The 24,119-nt window shown below is 42.9% G+C and overlaps 1 protein-coding gene across 2 annotated transcripts in view; it reads right to left on the reverse strand.

Moving 5' to 3' along the window:
- LOC109904581 (A-kinase anchor protein 6) overlaps nt 1-24,119 on the reverse strand; it is a 150,639-nt gene that overhangs the window by 77,564 nt on the left and 48,956 nt on the right. For both annotated transcript variants that reach the window (XM_031787944.1, XM_031787945.1), the window contains exons 5-6: nt 14,181-14,320; nt 6,648-6,768 (exon numbers count right to left, since the gene is read on the reverse strand). In XM_031787944.1, the coding sequence (XP_031643804.1) occupies nt 6,648-6,768; nt 14,181-14,320 (261 nt within the window). The remainder of the gene's footprint in view (nt 1-6,647; nt 6,769-14,180; nt 14,321-24,119) is intronic.

Consider the following 24,119-nt stretch of genomic DNA (forward strand, 5'->3'; position numbering starts at 1 on the left):
CCAGTCCCATACTGTAGCTACTATAGCCTAGCCAAACACTGTAGCTACAATAGCCCAGTAACATACTGTAGCTACAATAGCCCAGTCGCATACTGTAGCTACAATAGCCCAGTCGCATACTGTAGCTACAATAGCCCAGTCGCATACTGTAGCTACTATAGCCCAGTCGCATACTGTAGCTACTATAGCCCAGTCACATACTGTAGCTACAATAGCCCAGTCACATACTGTAGCTACAATAGCCCAGTCACATACTGTAGCTACAATAGCCCAGTCACATACTGTAGCTACAATAGCCCAGTCACATACTGTAGCTACAATAGCCCAGTCGCATACTGTAGCTACTATAGCCTAGCCAAACACTGTAGCTACAATAGCCCAGTCACATACTGTAGCTACTATAGCCCAGTCACATACTGTAGCTACAATAGCCCAGTCGCATACTGTAGCTACAATAGCCCAGTCGCATACTGTAGCTACTATAGCCCAGTCACATACTGTAGCTACAATAGCCCAGTCACATACTGTAGCTACAATAGCCCAGTCACATACTGTAGCTACAATAGCCCAGTCACATACTGTAGCTACAATAGCCCAGTCACATACTGTAGCTACAATAGCCCAGTCACATACTGTAGCTACTATTGCCCAGTCACATACTGTAGCTACTATTGCCCAGTGACATACTGTAGCTATTATTGCCCAGTCACATACTGTAGCTACTATTGCCCAGTGACATACTGTAGCTACTATTGCCCAGTCACATACTGTAGCTACTATTGCCCAGTGACATACTGTAGCTACTATTGCCCAGTGACATACTGTAGCTACTATAGCCCAGTCACATACTGTAGCTACTATAGCCCAGTCACATACTGTAGCTACAATCGCCCAGCCGCATACTGTAGCTACTATAACCCAGTCACATACTGTAGCTACAATAGCCCAGTCACATACTGTAGCTACAATAGCCCAGTCACATACTGTAGCTACTATAGCCCAGTCACATACTGTAGCTACTATAGCCCAGTCACATACTGTAGCTACAATAGCCCAGTCACATACTGTAGCTACTATAGCCTAGCCAAACACTGTAGCTACAATAGCCCAGTCACATACTGTAGCTACAATAGCCCAGTCGCATACTGTAGCTACAATAGCCCAGTCGCATACTGTAGCTACAATAGCCCAGTCGCATACTGTAGCTACAATAGCCCAGTCGCATACTGTAGCTACTATAGCCCAGTCACATACTGTAGCTACTATAGCCTAGCCAAACACTGTAGCTACAATAGCCCAGTCACATACTGTAGCTACAATAGCCCAGTCGCATACTGTAGCTACAATAGCCCAGTCGCATACCGTAGCTACAATAGCCCAGTCGCATACCGTAGCTACAATAGCCCAGTCGCATACCGTAGCTACTATAGCCCAGTCACATACTGTAGCTACAATAGCCCAGTCACATACTGTAGCTACAATAGCCCAGTCACATACTGTAGCTACAATAGCCCAGTCACATACTGTAGCTACAATAGCCCAGTCGCATACTGTAGCTACAATAGCCCAGTCGCATACTGTAGCTACTATAGCCCAGTCGCATACCGTAGCTACTATAGCCCAGTCACATACTGTAGCTACTATAGCCCAGTCACATACTGTAGCTACAATAGCCCAGTCACATACTGTAGCTACAATAGCCCAGTCACATACTGTAGCTACAATAGCCCAGTCGCATACTGTAGCTACAATAGCCCAGTCGCATACTGTAGCTACTATAGCCCAGTCGCATACTGTAGCTACTATAGCCCAGTCGCATACTGTAGCTACAATAGCCCAGTCGCATACTGTAGCTACAATAGCCCAGTCGCATACTGTAGCTACAATAGCCCAGTCACATACTGTAGCTACAATAGCCCAGTCACATACTGTAGCTACAATAGCCCAGTCACATACTGTAGCTACAATAGCCCAGTCACATACTGTAGCTACAATAGCTCAGTCACATACTGTAGTTACTATAGCCCAGTCACATACTGTAGCTACTATTGCCCAGTCACATACTGTAGCTACAATAACCCAGTCACATACTGTAGCTACAATAGCCCAGTCACATACTGTAGCTACAATAGCTCAGTCACATACTGTAGTTACTATAGCCCAGTCACATACTGTAGCTACTATTGCCCAGTCACATACTGTAGCTACAATAACCCAGTCACATACTGTAGCTACAATAGCCCAGTCACATACTGTAGCTACAATAGCCCAGTCACATACTGTAGCTACAATAGCCCAGTCACATACTGTAGCTACAATAGCCCAGTCACATACTGTAGCTACAATAGCTCAGTCATATACTGTAGTTACTATAGCCCAGTCACATACTGTAGCTACTATAGCCCAGTCACATGCTGTAGCTACTATTGCCCAGTCACATACTGTAGCTACAATAGCCCAGACACAAACAGTAGCTACTATAGCCCAGACACACACTGTAGCTACTATAGCCCAGTCACATACTGTAGCTACAATAGCCCAGTCGCATACTGTAGCTACAATAGCCCAGTCGCATACTGTAGCTACTATAGCCTAGCCAAACACTGTAGCTACAATAGCCCAGTCACATACTGTAGCTACTATAGCCCAGTCACATACTGTAGCTACAATAGCCCAGTCGCATACTGTAGCTACAATAGCCCAGTCACATACTGTAGCTACAATAGCCCAGTCGCATACTGTAGCTACTATAGCCCAGTCACATACTGTAGCTACTATAGCCCAGTCACATACTGTAGCTACAATAGCCCAGTCACATACTGTAGCTACAATAGCCCAGTCACATACTGTAGCTACAATAGCCCAGTCACATACTGTAGCTACTATTGCCCAGTGACATACTGTAGCTACTATTGCCCAGTGACATACTGTAGCTACTATAGCCCAGTCACATACTGTAGCTACTATAGCCCAGTCACATATTGTAGCTACAATAGCCCAGTCACATACTGTAGCTACTATTGCCCAGTCACATACTGTAGCTACTATCCCAGTGACATACTGTAGCTACAATAACCCAGTCACGTACTGTAGCTTCAATAGCCCAGTCACATACTGTAGCTACTACAGCCCAGTCACATACTGTAGCTACTACAGCCCAGTCACATACTGTAGCTACTATAGCCCAGTCACATACTGTAGCTACTATAGCCCAGTCACATACTGTAGCTACTATTGCCCAGTGACATACTGTAGCTACAATAACCCAGTCACATACTGTAGCTACAATAACCCAGTCACATACTGTAGCTACAATAGCCCAGTCACATACTGTAGCTACAATCGCCCAGTCACATACTGTAGCTACTATAGCCTAGCCAAACACTGTAGCTACAATAGCCCAGTCACATACTGTAGCTACAATAGCCCAGTCGCATACTGTAGCTACAATAGCCCAGTCGCATACTGTAGCTACAATAGCCCAGTCGCATACTGTAGCTACTATAGCCCAGTCGCATACTGTAGCTACTATAGCCCAGTCACATACTGTAGCTACAATAGCCCAGTCACATACTGTAGCTACAATAGCCCAGTCGCATACTGTAGCTACAATAGCCCAGTCACATACTGTAGCTACAATAGCCCAGTCGCATACTGTAGCTACAATAGCCCAGTCGCATACTGTAGCTACAATAGCCCAGTCACATACTGTAGCTACAATAGCCCAGTCACATACTGTAGCTACAATAGCCCAGTCGCATACTGTAGCTACAATAGCCCAGTCAAATACTGTAGCTACAATAGCCCTGTCGCATACTGTAGCTACAATAGCCCAGTCGCATACTGTAGCTACAATAGCCCAGTAGCATACTGTAGCTACAATAGCCCAGTCGCATACTGTAGCTACTATAGCCCAGTCACATACTGTAGCTACTATAGCCCAGTCACATACTGTAGCTACAATAGCCCAGTCACATACTGTAGCTACAATAGCCCAGTCACATACTGTAGCTACAATAGCCCAGTCACATACTGTAGCTACAATAGCCCAGTCACATACTGTAGCTACAATAGCCCAGTCACATACTGTAGCTACAATAGCCCAGTCACATACTGTAGCTACAATAGCCCAGTCGCATACTGTAGCTACAATAGCCCAGTCGCATACTGTAGCTACAATAGCCCAGTCACATACTGTAGCTACAATAGCCCAGTCGCATACTGTAGCTACTATAGCCCAGTCGCATACTGTAGCTACTATAGCCCAGTCGCATACTGTAGCTACAATAGCCCAGTAGCATACTGTAGCTACAATAGCCCAGTCACATACTGTAGCTACAATAGCCCAGTCACATACTGTAGCTACAATAGCCCAGTCACATACTGTAGCTACAATAGCCCAGTCACATACTGTAGCTACTATAACCCAGTCACATACTGTAGCTACAATAGCCCAGTCACATACTGTAGCTACAATAGTCCAGTCACATACTGTAGCTACAATAGCCCAGTGACATACTGTAGCTACTATTGCCCAGTGACATACTGTAGCTACTATTGCCCAGTGACATACTGTAGCTACTATTGCCCAGTCACATACTGTAGCTACTATTGCCCAGTGACATACTGTAGCTACTATTGCCCAGTCACATACTGTAGCTACTATTGCCCAGTGACATACTGTAGCTACTATTGCCCAGTGACATACTGTAGCTACTATAGCCCAGTCACATACTCTAGCTACAATAGCCCAGTCACATACTGTAGCTACTATTGCCCAGTCACATACTGTAGCTACTATTGCCCAGTGACATACTGTAGCTACAATAACCCAGTCACATACTGTAGCTACTATTGCCCAGTCACATACTGTAGCTACTATAGCCCAGTCACATACTGTAGCTACAATAGCCCTGTAACATAATGTAGCTACAATAGCCCAGGCCCATACTGTAGCTACAATAACCCAGTCACATACTGTCCACTACTATAGCCCAGTCACATACTGTAGCTACAATAGCCCAGTCACATACTGTAGCTACTATAGCCCAGTCACATACTGTAGCTACTATAGCCCAGTCACATACTGTAGCTACAATAGCCCAGTCACATACTGTAGCTACTATAGCCCAGTCACATACTGTAGCTACTATAGCCCAGTCACATACTGTAGCTACAATAACCCAGTCACATACTGTAGCTACAATAGCCCAGTCACATACTGTAGCTACTATAGCCCAGTCACATACTGTAGCTACTATAGCCCAGTCACATACTGTAGCTACAATAACCCAGTCACACTATCCACTACTATAGCCCAGTCACATACTGTAGCTACTATAGCCCAGTCACATACTGTAGCTACTATAGCCCAGTCACATACTGTAGCTACTATAGCCCAGTCACATACTGTAGCTACTATAGCCCAGTCACATACTGTAGCTACAATAACCCAGTCACACTATCCACTACTATAGCCCTCTATGAACAAAAGAGAGAGATAAGCACAGACACAGATCAACTTTTTTTGTAAGAGAAAGAGAGAAAGAGACGCAGCAAGGAATACTTCAGGAGAATTGTTAGCCTATTTGATGTATAATTTGTATAATATGTTTATAAATAGCAACTAAATATCAGTTTAATACTGTATATAGCTATAGATAGTAGGCTACACTGCATAATGAAATAATCCCTATTAAGCTAGTATATAGAGGGTGGACTGACTGTACTATTTGTCATTAATAGACTGGTTTTACGCACAACAACTTTCTGTCCATGACTCATGTCATGCAGGTTCTGCAGCTGTATATTCGAGAGACAAAAATCATTTGGTAGCTGATTAGTATGCTGTTTCATCTAACATACATTTTACAATCTGCATTGTTTGAATTTCCAACTTTAATTACTGAACAAGTAACACATTATTTCCGCCAGCCAGCAGTCTAAATGTCAGCATTGTGGCACCGTGGATAGCTTTGTTAGGCTCCAAAAGTTAGGTTTAACCTGAGAAAATTACGACCAAATAGGCCAACCAATAAACAGTTATCCATTAGCTAAAGCTAAGCTAGGCCCTGGTAACACAGAAGAAGCCTATCATCGATTCCATAGGCAGCCGCATAGTCATGTCGCAACTTCAGCACCATGGACAGCGATCCGTATTTTTTACTTTGTGAGTGGCTGTCTGGCTGACACATTCGATTACAGGGGGGTCAAGAAAACGACGTTACGCCAGAGACCACCATCCAGACATCATTGCAGAGCACCACCATCCAGTCAGTAACAGACATCTAGTAACAGAGATCCAGTAACACCCAGTTACAGCCAGCCAGTACCACCCAGCCAACCACCCAGTAACAGTCAGCCGGCCAGTCAGTCACCCACCCAGTCAGCCAGCCAGCCAGCAACAGTCAGTGAATAACAGTCCATCAGTAACAGTCAGTCAGACAGTAAGTAACAGTCAGTCAGTAACAGTTAGTCAGTCAGCCAGCCAGCCAGTAACTATCAATAAGAGCCAGCCAGTCAGTCAGCCAGTAACAGTTAGTCAGTCAGCCAGTCAGTAACAATTAGTCAGTCAGCCAGCCAGTAACCATCAATAAGAGCCAGCCAGTCAGTCAGCCAGTAACAGTTAGTCAGTAACAGCCACTCACCTTGTAGAGATGCTGCTGCTGCTCCTCTGACATCATCAGCTCGTGGCTGTCCGTCACCACAGAGTCCATGTCCATAAGCCAATCCCAGAGCTCCTGGAAGTCAGACTCAAACTCCTGCAGACTGGAGTCCAGGAAGGAGGAAGGAGAGGTAGGAGTGGAGAAGGGAGGATGGAGGAGAGGAGGGAGGAGGGGGAAGAGGACAAGGAGAAGGAGCTGGGGTTAGAGATGACTCGGCTGTGAAATATCCTGCAGAACACAATGACTGTCACATCCTCACAACCCCCCCCCCCACAAACGCCCATCACCTAATGTCCACCTCCTCCTCAGCTTAACCGTCAGGTTGAAAAGAGGGCTAGAAAGGCAGCAGGACTTTACAGAAGGAATATTTGACAAGCGGTGGCAATTACTGCTGGCGCAGTAGTAGAGCTCCGGGTTCAGGAGGGTGCAGGAGGAGTGAACAGGGTTAGATGCATACTGGATCTCTGACCAAGCTAGTGAGTGACACCTCTACAGCACAGAACCATCTTAATTAAACATGACATACTGGATCTCTGACCAAGCTAGTGAGTGACACCTCTAAAGCACAGAAACATCTTAATTAAACATGACTTCAACTCTGCTTCTTCCAACCCTCCACACATACCTCCTTCCCCCTTCCAACACTCTCTCCCTCCCTTTGTCACAGCCCAATCTCTACTTCCCCCTCCCTAGCCTGTGACATGAAATAACATCAAATATTTATGAAATGAACAAGGGCAACTGCTCCCACAAAGACATTATCGTCAGGGCTTTGGTTTTTAAGGCTCGGAGGGTGGCTACATGTTTAGACACATTAGTGGTTCAAATCGTTTCGGTATTAATCTAGGCTTCTCTGGACATAGTTGTGTCAGGCTGCCGATGTCATTCCCTTCCCTTTCACTCTCCTCAAATTCACAAAGCCGTCGAATGGAAACTACTATGAATGAGATTGCATAAACAACCATCAAACTGGGAAATATGAACACAACACACACTCTCTATTTTCCTTTATAGCAGCAACAGAGTTAACACAGGAGCAGATAGAGTTTGGGCTTAGTACTACATACTGTATGTCACTTCAATGAGCATGGCGGAGCTCTTTGTATGAGCCTTTTCAAGTTTACAGGTTTATTAGTCATATGTACAGGATACACATGGTATACATCGCCCAACCAAATGCTTACTTGCAGGTTCCTTCTCGACAATGCAACAATAAGAAATAATACAAGATAAGAATACGAACATAAAGTAAATGGCTCAGTAGAATAGAATAAACATTTTAGCATAAGTCATAATACAGGAAGGCACAATTTAAAGTCCAATATTTACAGGTGTTTTGGGGAAGGGGGGATGGGGGGCAAGTGTATAAATGGAGCAGTATAATAAGAGTCTGGTAGCAGCAGTTGTAATATGTTCTCAGGTGAGGAGAAGCAGAGCAGGTGGTCAGTCCAGTTCAAATGTTCAGCAGTCTGATGGCTTGTGGATAGAAACTGTTTCTGAGCCTGTTGGTATCAGACCTCATGCTGTGATACTGTCCGCCCGATGGTAAGGGAGTGAACAGCTTGTGGCTGGGGTGTGTGGTGTCCTTGATGATGTTGTGTGCCTTCCTCAGGCACAATTTCGAGTAGATGTCCTGGATGGATGGAGGCATGGTCCCAGTGATGTTCTGAGCCATCTTCACCACCCGCTGGAGGGCCTTGCGGTTGTGGACAGAGCAATTCCAGTACCAGGCCTTTATGTAACCGGTCAGGATGATCTCGATGGTGCAGCGGTAGTATTTGGAGATAACCCGGGGCGGTATGCCAAATTTCTTCAGCCGCATTAGGAAGTAGAGACGCTGTTGCGCCCTTTTGACAAGAGTGGTGGTGTTGTTGGTCCGTGACAAATCCTTGGTGATGTCAATGATGAGAAACTTAAAACTCAAAATCAGAGTTTGATTAAAGAAAATGTAAATATGGACCTTTAAGTCCTTGTTATACAGTAGACATTGATCATATCAAAACAGGGGAGACAGGAAATGGGAAACCATGTGACAAGTGAAGCCTCAGAAGAAGAATGTCACTCTGAGGCATTCAACTCCACCACTCATTATACGGACGCTGCCGTAGGCTTTTTAAATAGATAAATACGTTACAATATTTGTTTTTTTCCTCGTCAATACCAAACTAAATTCTTGTAGAACCAGATATCTGTGGGCATCTAACCAAACAAACACATTAGAGAATCAAATCAAGGCTCACACAGCAGGATCCATTTGTCAGAGCTACTTTATAGCCTTTTAAACTGTCACAATATTTCTCTGTCAGTTGCCTTGGATGTGTACAAAGCACTTACTGTACCCCCCCAAACCTACCCTTTTAGCGTTTATTTTCAAAGATCATTCTTCCGCTCACTCTAACTCCTTCCCTCTCCCTCACCATAAGGAAAGTAGACATGCGTTAAATGTTACCGTGTTAAGCATAGAGGTAGGTACTACCTCTGTGCTCAGTGGTTGGCTGGGTGGGTGGTGCACACTACAGCCCCGGCCTGACAGGAACACTAGTGTTTCCCTCCTCTATTCTGTTCAAATCAATCTTAACATCAATCGCACAGGGGTGCTGGCTGCCTGATAGGAGAGCAGTGCTACATACTGTACCTAACGTGACACCCCCGCCCATCACTTGAGCCGCTGTGTCTCTGAGCAATTGGAAGGCAAGGTTGGACGCCTTATTGACACTACTCGCAGTTAAAGTGACACTTTTATAGAAAGGCCCTTTTAATTGATGGTGTTAATTGCATCTGCTGCTAATGAGGGAATTTAATATCTATCCCTGTATGGTGCCTTTAAACAGGCAGGGCTGACTTAGGCTGCAACTCTGAAATGGCACCCTATTGCCTATATAGTGTAGTGCCTTGGTGCGCTATAGGGAATAGGACAGGGGCTTTGGCCAAAAGCAGAGCACTATACAGGGAATAGGGTGCCATTACGGACACACATCTTAGAGAAATCTCCCCTCTGCCTCTCCTTGGGTGGAGCCTTTTGAGTCCCTCTCTCAGTCTCAGTCTCAGTGAATGGCAGCAGTCTCAGTGAATGGCAGCAGTCTCGTATTTATCAGCTTCAAGGTTGAGAGGTGTGCTATTGAGTCGACAGGCAGGAAAACGCAGCGGCAGGTGGTGGCGGCGAGTCAGCCAGCAAGAGGAGAGGCAGCCTCGGCTATAGATTTCGACAGCACCTCCCCGAAGACATGCAAAGGTAAGGGCCAAAGAGTCAAAACAATGAATCCTTGAGCAGGCAGCCATCATTAAAATTCAAAGGTTCATTATGGTTTTCCACAAAATAAATCATTACAATGAGAGGCTTAAAAGGATTAAAATGAGGCTTGATTCAAAGCCAAGGGAGGGGAGTCAGTTAAGTCTGCTGCAGGACTGACTGGGGAGCAGGAGACACAGACAGAAATGGAACCTGCCTACCGACATACCACTCAGGGTACTGTTGAATAATCTGTGGTCGAATAATCCTTTAAAATTCAATTACTAACATAGGTTAGAGGAAAGGCTTTTTCCAATTACATATATAATTGTTCTAAAATCAGGAGACACAGAAATGTAGCCTACCTACCAGTGGTGGCTGGAGATATCGGAGGACAGGCTCATTGTAATGGCTGGGATGGAATAAATAGAACGGTATCTTTTACAGATACAATGTGTTCGATACCTTTTCATTCCAGCCTTCATAATGAGCCTGTCCTCCTTTATCTCCGCCCATCGGGCTCCTCTGCTACCTAGCCCTGAGGGTACTGTGTTGAAGAATCTGGGGTCAAATAATCCTTTAACATTCACTCATGAACATGGGTCCACTTCAGGCTTAAAGGGAAGGATTTTACCAATGACATGTATAAAATCATTATTGTTAAAAAATCCTGTGCAACTTGAATTGGTTTTGGTGTACAGGTACGAACAACAGCTCTGTGCTTAGTGTCCATTATGCCCACTCACATTTTTATATGGCTTATCATCAGCACAACAAACATAACTCTCCCATTCCTAGTCTTTGAAGTGTGTATTTTCCCAGTGAGTGGAACGTTAGCTTGTTTAGTACAGTAGCTAGCTTCTGTGTGTTAGTGATAACCACTGGGGGAGAGAGACCCTCAAAGTAAGGCATGAAACAGCAGAGAGAACCATGACAAAGAGTTGTGCTGAGCTTCTGCTGTACACAGCAGATTACAACGTTAAGAACGTAAGGCCCGAATGAAAAAAAGTGTGTGTGAGATCTCATTCCATTGTGAATAAACATAATGCTTAAATTGAAAGACCAACTTCTTTTGTAGAAAAAGAAAGCCTTATTATTCTTCTTTGCAAGAGACCACATTATTTTGTGGTTGTAGTGGTAGCTAGAATAAACAGTCATCATTGAGATGCCATTTTCTGTACAGTATATTTCTCTCACTTCAGTAAATCATTTGATGTCAAAATAAAAGATTCCATTTCAAAATAAAGGACCATGTTCCCAGAATGGGCTGGCTTGTAGTTGGCTACATAAGACCGTCAATACTACTCACCAAAGTGCAATCATTGGACAATAAATTAGACGAGGTACGGACACGAATATCCTACCAACGGGACATCAAAAACTGTAATATCCTATGTTTCACGGAATCTTGGCTGAATGACGACATGGATATTCAGCTAGCGGGATACACGCTGCACCGGCAGGATAGAACAGCACACGAGGGGGGGTGGTCTGTGCATATTTGTAAACAACAGCTGGTGCACGAAATCTAAGGAAGTCTTTAGATTTTGCTCGCCTGAAGTAGAGTATATTGTGATAAACTGCAGGCCACACTAGTTGCCTAGATTTTTCAGCTATACTTTGTGGCTGTTTATTTACCACCACAGACAGATGCTGGCACTAAGACCGCACTCAGTCAGCTGTATAAGGAAATAAGCAAACAGGAAACCCCTCACCCAGAGGCGGCACTCCTAGTGGCCGGAGACTTCAATGCAGGGAAACTTAAATCAGTTCTAACAAATTTCTATCAACATGTTAAATGTGCAACCAGAGGGAAAGAAAATCTAAATTAGCTCTGCCACCATTTGGTAAATCCAACCACAACTCTATCCTCCTGATTCCTGCTTACAAGCAAAAAATAAAGCAGGAAGCACCAGTGACTCGGTCTTCAAAAAGTGGTCAGATGAAGCAGATGCTAAACTACAGGACTGTTTTGCTATCACAGACTGGAACATGTTCCGGGATTCTTCCGATGGCATTGAGGAGTACACCACATCAGTCACTGGCTTTATCAATAAGTGCATCGAGGACGTCGTCCCCACAGTGACGGTACGTACATACCCCAACCAGAAGCCATGGATTACAGACAACATTCGCACTGAGCTGCTGCTGGGTAGAGCTGCTGCTTTCAAGGATGCTTACAATAAATCCTGCTATGCCCTGCGACAAACCATCAAACAGGCAAGGCGTCAATACAGGGTTAAGATTGAATCATACTACTCCGACGCTCGTCTTATGTTGCAGGGCTTGCAAACTATTACAGACTACAAAGGGAAGCACAGCCGCGAGCTGCCCAGTGACACAAGCCTACCAGACGAGCTAAATCATTTCTATGCTCGTTTCGAGGCTAGCAACACTGAGGCATGCATGAGAGCATCAGCTGTTCCGGACGACTGTGTGATCACGCTCTTCGTAACATGTTTCAAGCAGACCACCATAGTCCCTGTATCCAAGAACACAAAGGCAACCTGCCTAAATGACTACAGACCCGTAGCACTCACGTCTGTAGCCATGAAGTGCTGAAAGGTTGGTAATGGCTCACATCAACACCATTATCCCAGAAACCCTAGACCCACTCCAATTTGCATACCGCCCAAACAGATCCACAGATGATGCAATCTCTATTGCACTCCACACTGCCCTTTCCCACCTGAACAAAAGGAACACTTATGTGAGAATGCTATTCATTGATTACAGCTCAGCATTCAACACCATAGTACCCTCAAAGCTTATCAGTAAGCTAAGGATCCTGGGAATAAACACTTCGCTCTGCAACTGGATCCTGGACTTTGACGGGTCGCCCCCAGGTGGTGAGGGTCGGTAGCAACACTTCTGCCACACTGATCCTCAACACTGGAGCTCCACAGGGGTGCATGCTCAGTCCCCTCCTGTACTCCCTATTCACCCACAACTGCATGGCCAGGCACGACTCCAACACCATCATTAAGTTTGCAGACGACACAACAGTGGTAGGCTTGGTCACCGACAACGACGAGACGGAGGAGGTCAGGGAGGAGGTCAGAGACCTGGCCAGGTCGTGCCAGAATAACAACCTGTCCCTCAACGTAACCAAGACTAAGGAGATGATTGTGGACCACAGGAAAAGGAGGACCGAGCATGCCCCCATTCTCATTGACGGGGCTGTAGTGGCGCAGGTTGAGAGCTTCAAGTTCCTTGGTGTCCACATCAGCAACAAACTAGAATGGTCCAAACACACCAAGACAGCCGTGAAGAGGGCACAACAAAGCCTATTCCCCCTCAGAAAAAGGATTTAGTTTTGAGATCCTCAAAAGGTTATACAGCTGCAACATTGACAGCATCCTGACTGGTTGCATCACTGCCTGGTTCGGCAACTGCTCGGCCTCCGACATCAAGGCACTACAGAGGGTAGAGTGTACGGCCAAGTACATCACTGGGGCTAAGCCGCCTGCCATCCAGGACCTCTACACCAGGCGGTGTCAGAGGAAGGCCCTAAAAATTGTCAAAGACCCCAGCCCCCCAGCCACCCCAGTCATAGACTGTTCTCTCTACTACCGCATGGCAAGCGGTATCAGAGTGCCAAGTCTAGGACAAAAAGGATTCTCAACAGTTTTTACCCCCAAGCCATAAGACTCCTGAACAGGTAACCAAATGGCTACCCAGACTATTTGCATTGTGTGCCCCCCCTCTTTTACGCTGATGCTACTCCCTGTTTGTCAAATATGCATAGTCACTTTAACTATACATTCATGTACATACTACCTCAATTGGGCCGACCAACCAGTGCTCCCGCACATTGGCTAACCGGGCTATCTGCATTGTGTCCCGCCACGCACCACCCGCCAACACCTCTTTTACGATACTGCTACTCTCTGTTCATCATATACTGTATGCGTAGTCACTTTAACCATACCTACATGTACATACTGCCAAAATCAGCCTGACTAACTGGTGTCTGTATGTAGCCTCGCTACTTTTATAGCCTCACTACTGTATATAGCCTCGCTATTGTTATTTTTCACTGTCTTTTTACTGTTGTTTTATTTATTTACTTACATATTGTTCACCTAATAGCTTTTTTGAACTATTGGCTAGAGCCTGTAAGTAAGCATTTCACTGTAAGGTCTACACCTGTTGTATTCGGCGCACGTGACAAATACATTTTTATTTGATTTGAAGTTGAAGACGTCTGATTGTGGAACTGTATAACATAGTCCAGTGAGTCCCCACAAGTACGGTGGCCCTGAGGATCAATGGTGGCGACCTACCTGTTGTATTTGGACATCTGGGCGTACTTCCTCCCAGTCCTCCTGATGGTGCCAGTGCAATACTGCTGGCTCTTCAGTTTCAGACTCAGCTGGTCCAGGACATCCCTCTGAGCCTCCCAGTGGCTCTGCAGAAACTCTCCCTGATAACATAACACATCAAAGGACACATTAGGGTCATGTTCATTAGGCACAAAACATTGGAAAATTAGCTGAAAACAAAGAGGGACCACCTGGACATGTTTGTTTTCTGTAGAATGTTTGGAAACATTTAGCTATGGTGTGACCTAATGAAAAAGACCCAGCACTGGGAAACTAAAGCCATTCTGGTAAACAAAGGTTGTTACATTGTCAGATATTATGTTGATATGAGTGTATAATTCAACACAACATTGGTTATTAGCTTTATACAAACGCCTGCCACTAATACAAGAGGTGTGATTGGTGGTTACTTGAATAAGATGTCCTATGCATTAAAGATGATAGACATAATCCAGAGCCCAAAAGATTGTCCACTAGACAAAATGCACAGCCATGTTGTACTGTAGGAATATCAATAACAATACAGCAACATTACCAAAGTGCTTCTATTAAGGTCAGGGTTTCTGAGCATCAGACAATCAGAAATCAAGCTTATTTTTTCCTCATTAACACTGTATAAACAGTTTTTTGTTTGCGTGCCATTTACACCTTTTCATCTATTTTGCCAATACCTCTACAAAAGGTCCAATAATTCCATGAATGCAAACTGCTCCTCAATCAAAAGCACACTCGATAACAAACAAGTAAATCAACAGCGTGTGTGTTTGAGTGTGTGAGAGTGTGTTATATGAAACTCAGCAATCAGGCCTCAACACTGTTCATTTGGGAAGAATGAAATGAACCTAACTAGCTAGGAGCTCCATGAAAATTAGCAGACACAACTGTGCCAGCGAGTTATCCTTCTCCTTCCCAACCTCAGAGGAATTTGCCTTAATTTCTGATTCACTCACGGAAGGCGTGTCATGATCCTATTTACCCAATCCGATTGGAGCTGTTTACACACACACACACACAATAATGACTAATGCAGACTACAAACAAACACAATTTAGCACCAGCCATGTTGAGTTGAAGAACAGTGTATGGTCTGTGGAATGCAGGAGGACTCTCCTGGACTTGGTCGGCTCCCCAGTTTGAAGGATCTTGAAAAGCTTTGGAATTCTATGCTTTTTGTTTTGTCCCTCTCAAACTAGCCAGATGTATAGTTCAGTTCTATTTCAATACGTCTATGAATCTATGCAGGTTATATTTATATAAACAGGAAAAGGCTACAGTAGTAGAGGAATGTTAGTTAGGCAATGAAAAGCATGAGCTGGCACACACCCAAAAACTTTAGCAGAGGTGCTGACTAGTGGTGAGTGAACTGTAGGCTATCAAAATAAAGAGGTGCACACTCTATATATGTACAGTGGCAAGAAGAAGTGTGTGAACCCTTAGTAATTACCTGGATTTCTGCATAAATTGGTCACAACATTTGATCTGACCTTCATCTAAGTCACAACAGTAGACAAACACAGTCTGATTAAACTAATAACACACAAACAATTATACCTCTTCATGTATTTATTGAACACACCGTGTAAACATTCACAGTGCAGGGTGGGAAAGTATGTGAACCCTTGGATTTAATAACTGGTTGACCCTCCTTTGGCAGCAATAACCTCAACCAAACATTTTCTGCACAACGGTCAGGAGGAATTTTGGACCATTCTTCTTTACAAAACTGTTTCAGTTCAGCAATATTCCTTGGATGTCTGGTGTGAACCGCTCTCGAGGTCATACCACAGCATTTGAAAAATCGGGTTGAGGTCAGGACTGGGCCACTCCAGAAGGCGTATTTTCTTCTGTTGTTGATTTAAATCTGTGTTTTGGGTTGTTGTCCTGTTGCATCCCCCAACTTCTGTTGCGATTCAAATGGCAGACAGATAGCCATAACATGCTCTTGCAAAATGTCTTGATAAACTTGGGAATTAATTTCTGTTGATGATAGCAAGCTGTCCAGACCCTGAGGCAGCAAAGCAGCCACAAACCATGATGCTCCCTCCACCATACTTTACAGTGTTGTGTGTTCCTTCCAAACAACTCAACTTTAGTTTAGTCTGTCCACAGAATATTTTACCAGAAGCACTGTGGAACATCCAGGTGCTCTTTTGCGAACTGTTTTTTTTGACAGCAGTGGCTTCTTCTGTGGTGTCCTCCCATGAACACCATTCTTGTTTAGTGTTTTACGTATCGTAGACTCATCAACAGAGATGTTAGCATGTTCAAGAGGTTTGTGTAAGTCTTTAGCTGACACTCTAGGATTCTTCTTAACCTCATTGAACATTCTGCACTGTGCTCTTAGGGAGAGTAGCAACAGTGCTGAACTTTCTCCATTTATAGACAATTTGTCTTACCGTGGTATGATGAACATCAAGGCTTTTAGAGATACATTTGTAACCCTTTCCAGCTTCATGCAAGTCAACAATTCTTAATCTTAGTTCTTCTGAGATTTCTTTTGTTCGAGGCATGGTTCACATCAGGCAATGCTTCTTGTGAATAACAAACTCAAATTTTGTGAGTGTTTTTTATAGGGCAGCACAGCTCTAACCAACATCTCCAATCTGGTCTCATTGATTGGACTCCAGGTTAGCTGACTCCTGACTCCAATTAGCTTTTGGAGAAGTCAGTAGCCTATGGGTTCACATACTTTTTCCAACCTTCAATGTTTAAATGATGTATTCAATATAGACAAGAACAATTCTATATTTTTTGTGTTATTAGTACACTGTGTTGGTCTTTTGTTGTGACTAAGATGAAGATCAGATCAAATGTTATGACTAATTTAAACAGAAGTCCAGGTAATTCCAAAGGGTTCACATACTTTTTCTTGCCACTGTACAAGCTCCCAGTACTTCAGAACCACCACAAAGTTCGAATCAATAAATAACTGCCAGCTTATTTATATGTTCATGGTGTTTCGTCACAATATTGTTTTGAACATTCATTTTGGACAGATGCCCGACTGAGCATCCTTCTCAATGCATCGTCAACAAGCACTGATGAAGATTTCATCCAAAGTGCTGTAACGATGTACGCTGAGAGTTGGGAAGCAAGTTCAGGGAGTGAGTGTTTTAATAAATAAACACAACATAGATATAAAATAAGATCTGGGAGGTGATGGAGTCCAGGTGATTCTGATGATGCGCAGGTGCGCGTAACGATAGTGACAGGTGTGCACCATAACGAGCAGCCTGGTGACCTAGAGGCCCAAGAGGGAGCACACGTGACAGTGCATTACAGTGGCTTGGAAATATAATGACATTCATAAGGAGGCAAATAATTAGTAGGAAAACCTTGTGTCATCATTTTGATGTCACCAGATTGACTTTAGATGTAGTATAACGTTAGCTAGCCAGCTAAGGTTGAGTGGAGACCACCGGATTTGATCTAACTAACGTTAGCATTGCTAGCTATTTCAGAGAACTTTGCAAGCTAACGACAACATTGCCATCTGTCTAAAGTCAATTTGACAACATGATAATGCTGGCAAAGTTGTTTTCTACTAAATATTTGACTACTTTATCAATGTCATCGTATTTCCAGGCACAATAGTGTAATTTAGACTAAACCGTAGTTAGACTCCGTCCTGGGCTTATCACCACTTTAGTGCACCACTATGGCGCCACCGATAGAGGCTTGAGAACGTTCATAACTGTCACGCCCTGGTCTTAGTATTTTGTGTTTTCTTTATTATTTTGGTCAGGCCAGGGTGTGACATGGGTGATTTATGTGTCTTGTCTTGTCTGGGGGTTTATTAGATTTATGGGGTTGTGTTTAGTAGAGTTGTCTAGGAAAGTCTATGGGTGCCTAGAGTGGTTCTCAATCAGAGGCAGGTGTTTATCGTTGTCTCTGATTGGGAACCATATTTAGGCAGCCATATTCTTTGGGTATTTCGTGGGTGATTGTTTCCTGTCTCTGTGTTTTGTACCAGTTAGGACGGTTTTCCACGTTTTCTTGTTTTGTATAAGTATATTGTTCTGTTATCATCTTTATTAAAGATGTTTATAAATAACCACGCTGCGTTGTGGTCCGCCTCTCTTTCACCGGAAGAAAACCGGAACAATAACAATAGCATGACTTGACCGAGTGATGGAGGTGCAACCTTTGAATAGTGTGCAACTCTTAATTTTTTATAGCCTACAGTTAGTAATAATATATTATACTACTTAATAATAATATACAATGCATTCGGAAAGTATTCGGACCCCTTCCCTTTATCCACATTTTGTTACGTTACAGCCTTATTCTAAAATGGATGAAATAAAGAAAAAATCTCAATCTACACACAATACCCCATAATGACATCACAATACCCCATAATGACATCACAATACCCCATAATGACATCACAATACCCCATAATGACAAAGCGAAAACAGGTTTTTAGAACATTTTGCAAATGTATAAAAAAATTATACAAACAAAAATACCTTATTACATAAGTATTCAGACCCTTTTCTATGAGACTCAAATTTTGAGATCAGGTGTATCCTGTTTCCATTGATCATCCTTGATGTTTCTACAACTTGATTGGAGTCCACCTGTGGTAAATTCAATTGATTGGACATAATTTGGAAGGGCACACACCTGTCTATATAAGGTTCCACAGTTGACTGTGCAAGTCAGAGCAAAAACCAATCCATGTGGATGAAGGAATTGTCTGTACAGCTGCGAGACAGGATTGGTTCGAGGCACAGATCTGGGGAAGGGTACCAAAACATTTATGCAGCATTGAAGGTCCCCAAGAACACAGTGGCCTCCATCATTCTTAAATGGAAGAAGTTTGGAACCACCAAGACTCTTCCTAGAGCTGGCCACCCAGCCAAACTAAGAAATCTGGGGAGAAAGGCTTTGGTCAGAGAGGTGACCAAGAACCCAATGGTCGCTCTGACAGAGCTACAGAGTTCCTCTGTGGGATACATCCTTGTTCGTAGTTATGAAAGTTTCTCTGAACATTAATATCGAATGGAGTTGACCTTCCCATAGAATGTGCATGAATAAAACTATCAAAGGAAGATTCAACACAACAGAACAACTGATTGATTCGACATTCACAAAACATTCAGAAAGAATCTCCATTGAAATCAATCCAACACAAAACGTGACAATCACTTTGGTGGTTGATTCTTATTGAGAAACTATATGAGATATTGAAGCACATAGGCCCAATTCAGTTCTCATTCATTCTTTGTGTAATCCCTGCAAAAGAAAGAAGGTAATATAAGACAAAAATGGTAAAGCCCTCAAAGCCCAATAAAACCAATATAAATGCTATCTTCAAATATAAGGAACAAGAGAAGCTATGAGTATAAATGATGTGATATTGAAGGCAGTGATGGACTTGAGGAAGAATCACAGACTGACAAAATAATGTCCATGGGCTGTTTGGAGGACCAGATGTTTCGAATGAGCAAATTCATTTGAATCAAAATATTCAAAAACAGAATTGTGTAACAACGTCTTTTCCCTTTGTCTTTCATCAGATACCAAAAAAACTACAAGAGAAAGAAAGAAAGAATAAAAGAAAGTAAGAAAGAAATAGGAATTTTGAAGCTGCAATGCAAACAGGATACTGGTCTCATTTGAACCACCTGGGGAACAATGTAACATTTACAAGGAGGGGTATGTGCCTCTGGTGAACACTAGTTGGTATGGGAACAGTAGAGCCGAAGGTCTGAGGATGCCTCTTAAACTGTATATTTAGGCAATGTGGCATAACGCTGTGTTGGTTTATTTATTTGATCATTCTCTCTGAATGCAAGAGGCATCGTGGCGAGATTGGAAACTGTGGGAAGTCACCGCCAACCACCCTGCCCACCTGCCATTTGTGTTCAAAACACCCAGGAAATACATTTGGTTGTTAGAAATGTCTCCCATCAGGGTCGTCCTGTTGTGCTGTGCTGTGCTGTGCTGTGTTGTGCTGTGCTGTACTGGAAAGGAACGGACGGATGGATGGAAAAATGGAAGCATGCTCAGAAAATAAATTCAGCTGTTGGTTGTGTGGGGTCGGAACCCATGAGTTGTAAACGGCTGAGGATTCCATTAAAGTATCTTATACATTTACAAATACAACAGTGAAGCTTCACCTTCAAAACAACCAACAACCCTTATGGGAATAAGCCGCCATTTTGAAATCCTGATCATCAATAGAGGAGTGTAGTGGAATTCTATGCAGTGTATCCACATTGTTTTCTACTAAATATTTTCTTTGGCATTCTCTTCTTTACAAGTTTCCATTTGAAACATGCTGTAAATGATTATTTTCAAGAGAGCGGCTCTCTGTAGAGACATTGAAAAACATTTGAAAACTATTACTTTCAAATCACTGGCCATAAAGTCTGGATTTAATATGTGGTCTCCTTGCATAAATTATGAGACTTTACTGCCAAAAACACTGTTATTATAACAGTGTGTTCTGACATGTGTTATTCATGATCACGTATATAATATTATCACTGCTATAATATAGTAGCAGTATACTGTAGCTATTGTTACTGTTTCTGAAATATACAGAATATACTGCTATTTAAAATAGAAGCTAGTTCATTTCTATGATTGCTATGATTGATTGTCCATGTTGCTTTGGAATGACAGTTGCACAGCTAACTCCCTCTACTCGTTTAGTACAATGATTTAACAGAAAGCCTCTGCATTGAAAGCCTCTACTGTCATCATATCATCATGATGAGCCTGTTGAACAACATGAGGGGGTGAAATGTCTACCTGTCACAGAGTTGGGCTGGCTGACTTCCACAGCATCACCACCAAGTGACTTGGACCTTGACGTTCAAGTCTCGGTGGAATACTTCTGTGGGTTACTCTACCTACGGTACATATGTTCCTGCACCTTTAAGAAATATATTAGGGGAGTTTCAAAGGTTTAGCTCCTGCAACATTTATCAGTGCGTGAAATTAGCAATTGCTAGGAGCTAAATTGCTGCTTCTTATTTAATGTTGTTGCTGAAAGGTGACATTAAATCACTGATCCCTGGCTTCCAAGAAGTCAAAACAGCAGCAGAGAGAGACAGACAGAGACATCAGTGTGAAGAGGAGTGTCCCCACTACTCACATTCTATCTAATATGCAGTCAGACGACTCACGTCTATCTAATACGCAGTCACCGTCTATCTAATACACAGTCAGACTACTCATATTCTATCTAATATGCAGTCAGACGACTCACGTCTATCTAATACACAGTCAGACTACTCATATTCTATCTAATATGCAGTTAGACTACTCAAGTCTATTTAAAGCACAGTCAGACTACTCACATTCTATCTAATACGCAGTCACTGTCTATCTAATACACAGTCAGACTACACATTGTCTAACTACTCACCGTCTATCTAATACACTGTCTGAATACTCCCCCTCTATCTAATACACAGTCAGACTACTTACTCACTGTCTATTTAATACACAGAAGGACTACTTACTCATTGTCTATCTAATACACAGTCAGACTACTCACCGTCTAACTAATACACAGTCAGACTACTCACCATCTATCTAATACACAGTCAGACTACTCACCATCTATCTAATACACAGACTACTCACCGTCTACCTAACACACAGTCAGACTACTCACAGTCTACCTAATACACAGTCAGACTACTCACTGTTTACCTAATACACAGTCAGACTACTCACCGTCTATCTAATACACAGTCAGACTACTCACCGTCTATCTAATACACAGTCAGACTACTTACTCACATTCTATCTAATACAGTCAGACTACTCACCGTCTATCTAATACACTGTAAGACTACTCACATCTATCTAATACAGTCAGCCTACTCACCTTCTATCTAATACACAGTCAGACTACTCACCGTCTATCTAATACACAGTCAGACTACTCACCTTCTATCTAATACACAGTCAGACTACTTACTCACATTCTATCTAATACAGAGTCAGGCTACTCACCGTCTATCCAATACACAGTCAGACTACTTACTCACTGTCTATCTAATACACAGTCAGACTACTTACTCACCGTCTATCTAATACACAGTCAGACTATTCACCATCTACCTAATACACAGTCAGACTACTCATCGTCTATCTAATACACAGTCAGATCCTCACATCTATCTAATACACAGTCAGACTACTCACCGTCTAGAACATGAACTATCGCAACTCAAGTCATCAAGCATGTGTGAAGACCTAAATGATGAGCGAATACATTGAGATGCATATAAGGAAGTCATCACACAGTCAAGAAGAGGGGGTTTCTTTTGGGCATATCTTAAATGCAATATTACTAGGAGACAATGAAAACAAAGAATGTATGTAAAAACTTTAACTACAGATTGAAAGACAACCATTAACAACACATTCATATAGTGTATTAGACAGCACTAAAATCTGTGTTTGTTCCTAACTCTCATACACATACATATTTGTTCCTATCTTTGAAAACAACAGAAATCTGAAATCCTTCACAGGCTCAGAATCAGCACACCTCCCTGTCAGCCCCCCTGAGATCAACATAGAGAGGAGAGGCGGCACAGCGGCATCCGGCAAACAGCTCAGATGAAGATATTTCCAAAGCGGAGCCAAGTGCTTCAGGCAGGTGTTACACCGAGAATCCATTAATATAGGTAATTAACATTAGCCACCATTTTAATTAACATGGAAACTAATTAGGAAATAATTGAGTAAAATCTGATCTTAATTCTAAATCGGAGAAAACCTGGTATCAGATCTGGCTGCTTGACAACGTGCTCTCCTTTGAGTTTGGGGAGCTGAAATGAATGTTTTTTGGGTGATGTTGGATGACAGGAGTGGAGGTTTCAATGAGAATTGTAGAGGAAAATAAGTCAAAAGGCACAGAATCAAGCCTTAATATCAGGGCCTGTGTTATGTTCACATTTTTCTCTCCCTGAGACACAGTGGTAGGCAGATTGCAGCATAACATCAGTGCCAATGCATGGAGAGAGATACAACTAGCTACACCGTGCCTGTTCTAAAAGTCTGGGAAGGTTCTGGAACACAACCCTACCTGAATCATAGCTGCATTTCTGTCTGTCTGTGTCTGTCTGTTTCTGCCTACCTTTCTGTCGGTCTGTCTGTCTCTGCCTGTCTGTCTTCTGTTTGCCTGACTGTCTGTCTACCTATCCACTGAACGTTATATATAGAACACAACAACATGATGTACCCATTCAATAAATGCCAGAAAATGGACATGTCGTAGCAGCAAGTCAGGTATATCAATGTACAAAGTCATATTAAAGCGAGGTCTAGAAAACACACACATTTCATAGTACAGTTTCTACCCCCAAGCCATAAGACTGCTGAACAATTAATCAAATGGCAACCCGGACTATTTACACCCCCTTTGTTTTTACACTGCTGCTACTCGCTGTTTATTATCTACAGTATGCAGTCACTTTACCCCTACCTACATGTACAAATTACCCCGACTAACTTATACCCCGCACATGGACTCTGTATATAGCCTCGTTATTGTTATCTTGTGTTACATTTCTTGTGAAAATATCTTGTGAAAATATTTTCTTAACTCTATTTTCTTAAAACTGCATTGTTGGTTAAGTGCTTGTAAGTAAGAATTTCACGGTAAGGTTGTATTCGGCACGTGACAAATAAAATGTGATTTGACTTGACTAGATTCAAGAGCTGTATAATACTACAGATAAAATATACCTTATAAATCAAAAGATTATCCTAGTTCACTAGGTATTAGATGAATTAATGCTAGTATTTCCTGTCTCCTTCCAGAAACTGCTATCACCTCTTAGCCATGGCTGCTGTGATGGATCGACAACAAAGTGGAGAAAAAGCAGACGTCGGAAACACTCCTTGGAGCAACTGCTTTTAAAT

This window comes from Oncorhynchus kisutch, linkage group LG14 (assembly GCF_002021735.2).
Source record: "Oncorhynchus kisutch isolate 150728-3 linkage group LG14, Okis_V2, whole genome shotgun sequence".
In the NCBI taxonomy this organism is placed as follows: domain Eukaryota; kingdom Metazoa; phylum Chordata; class Actinopteri; order Salmoniformes; family Salmonidae; genus Oncorhynchus; species Oncorhynchus kisutch.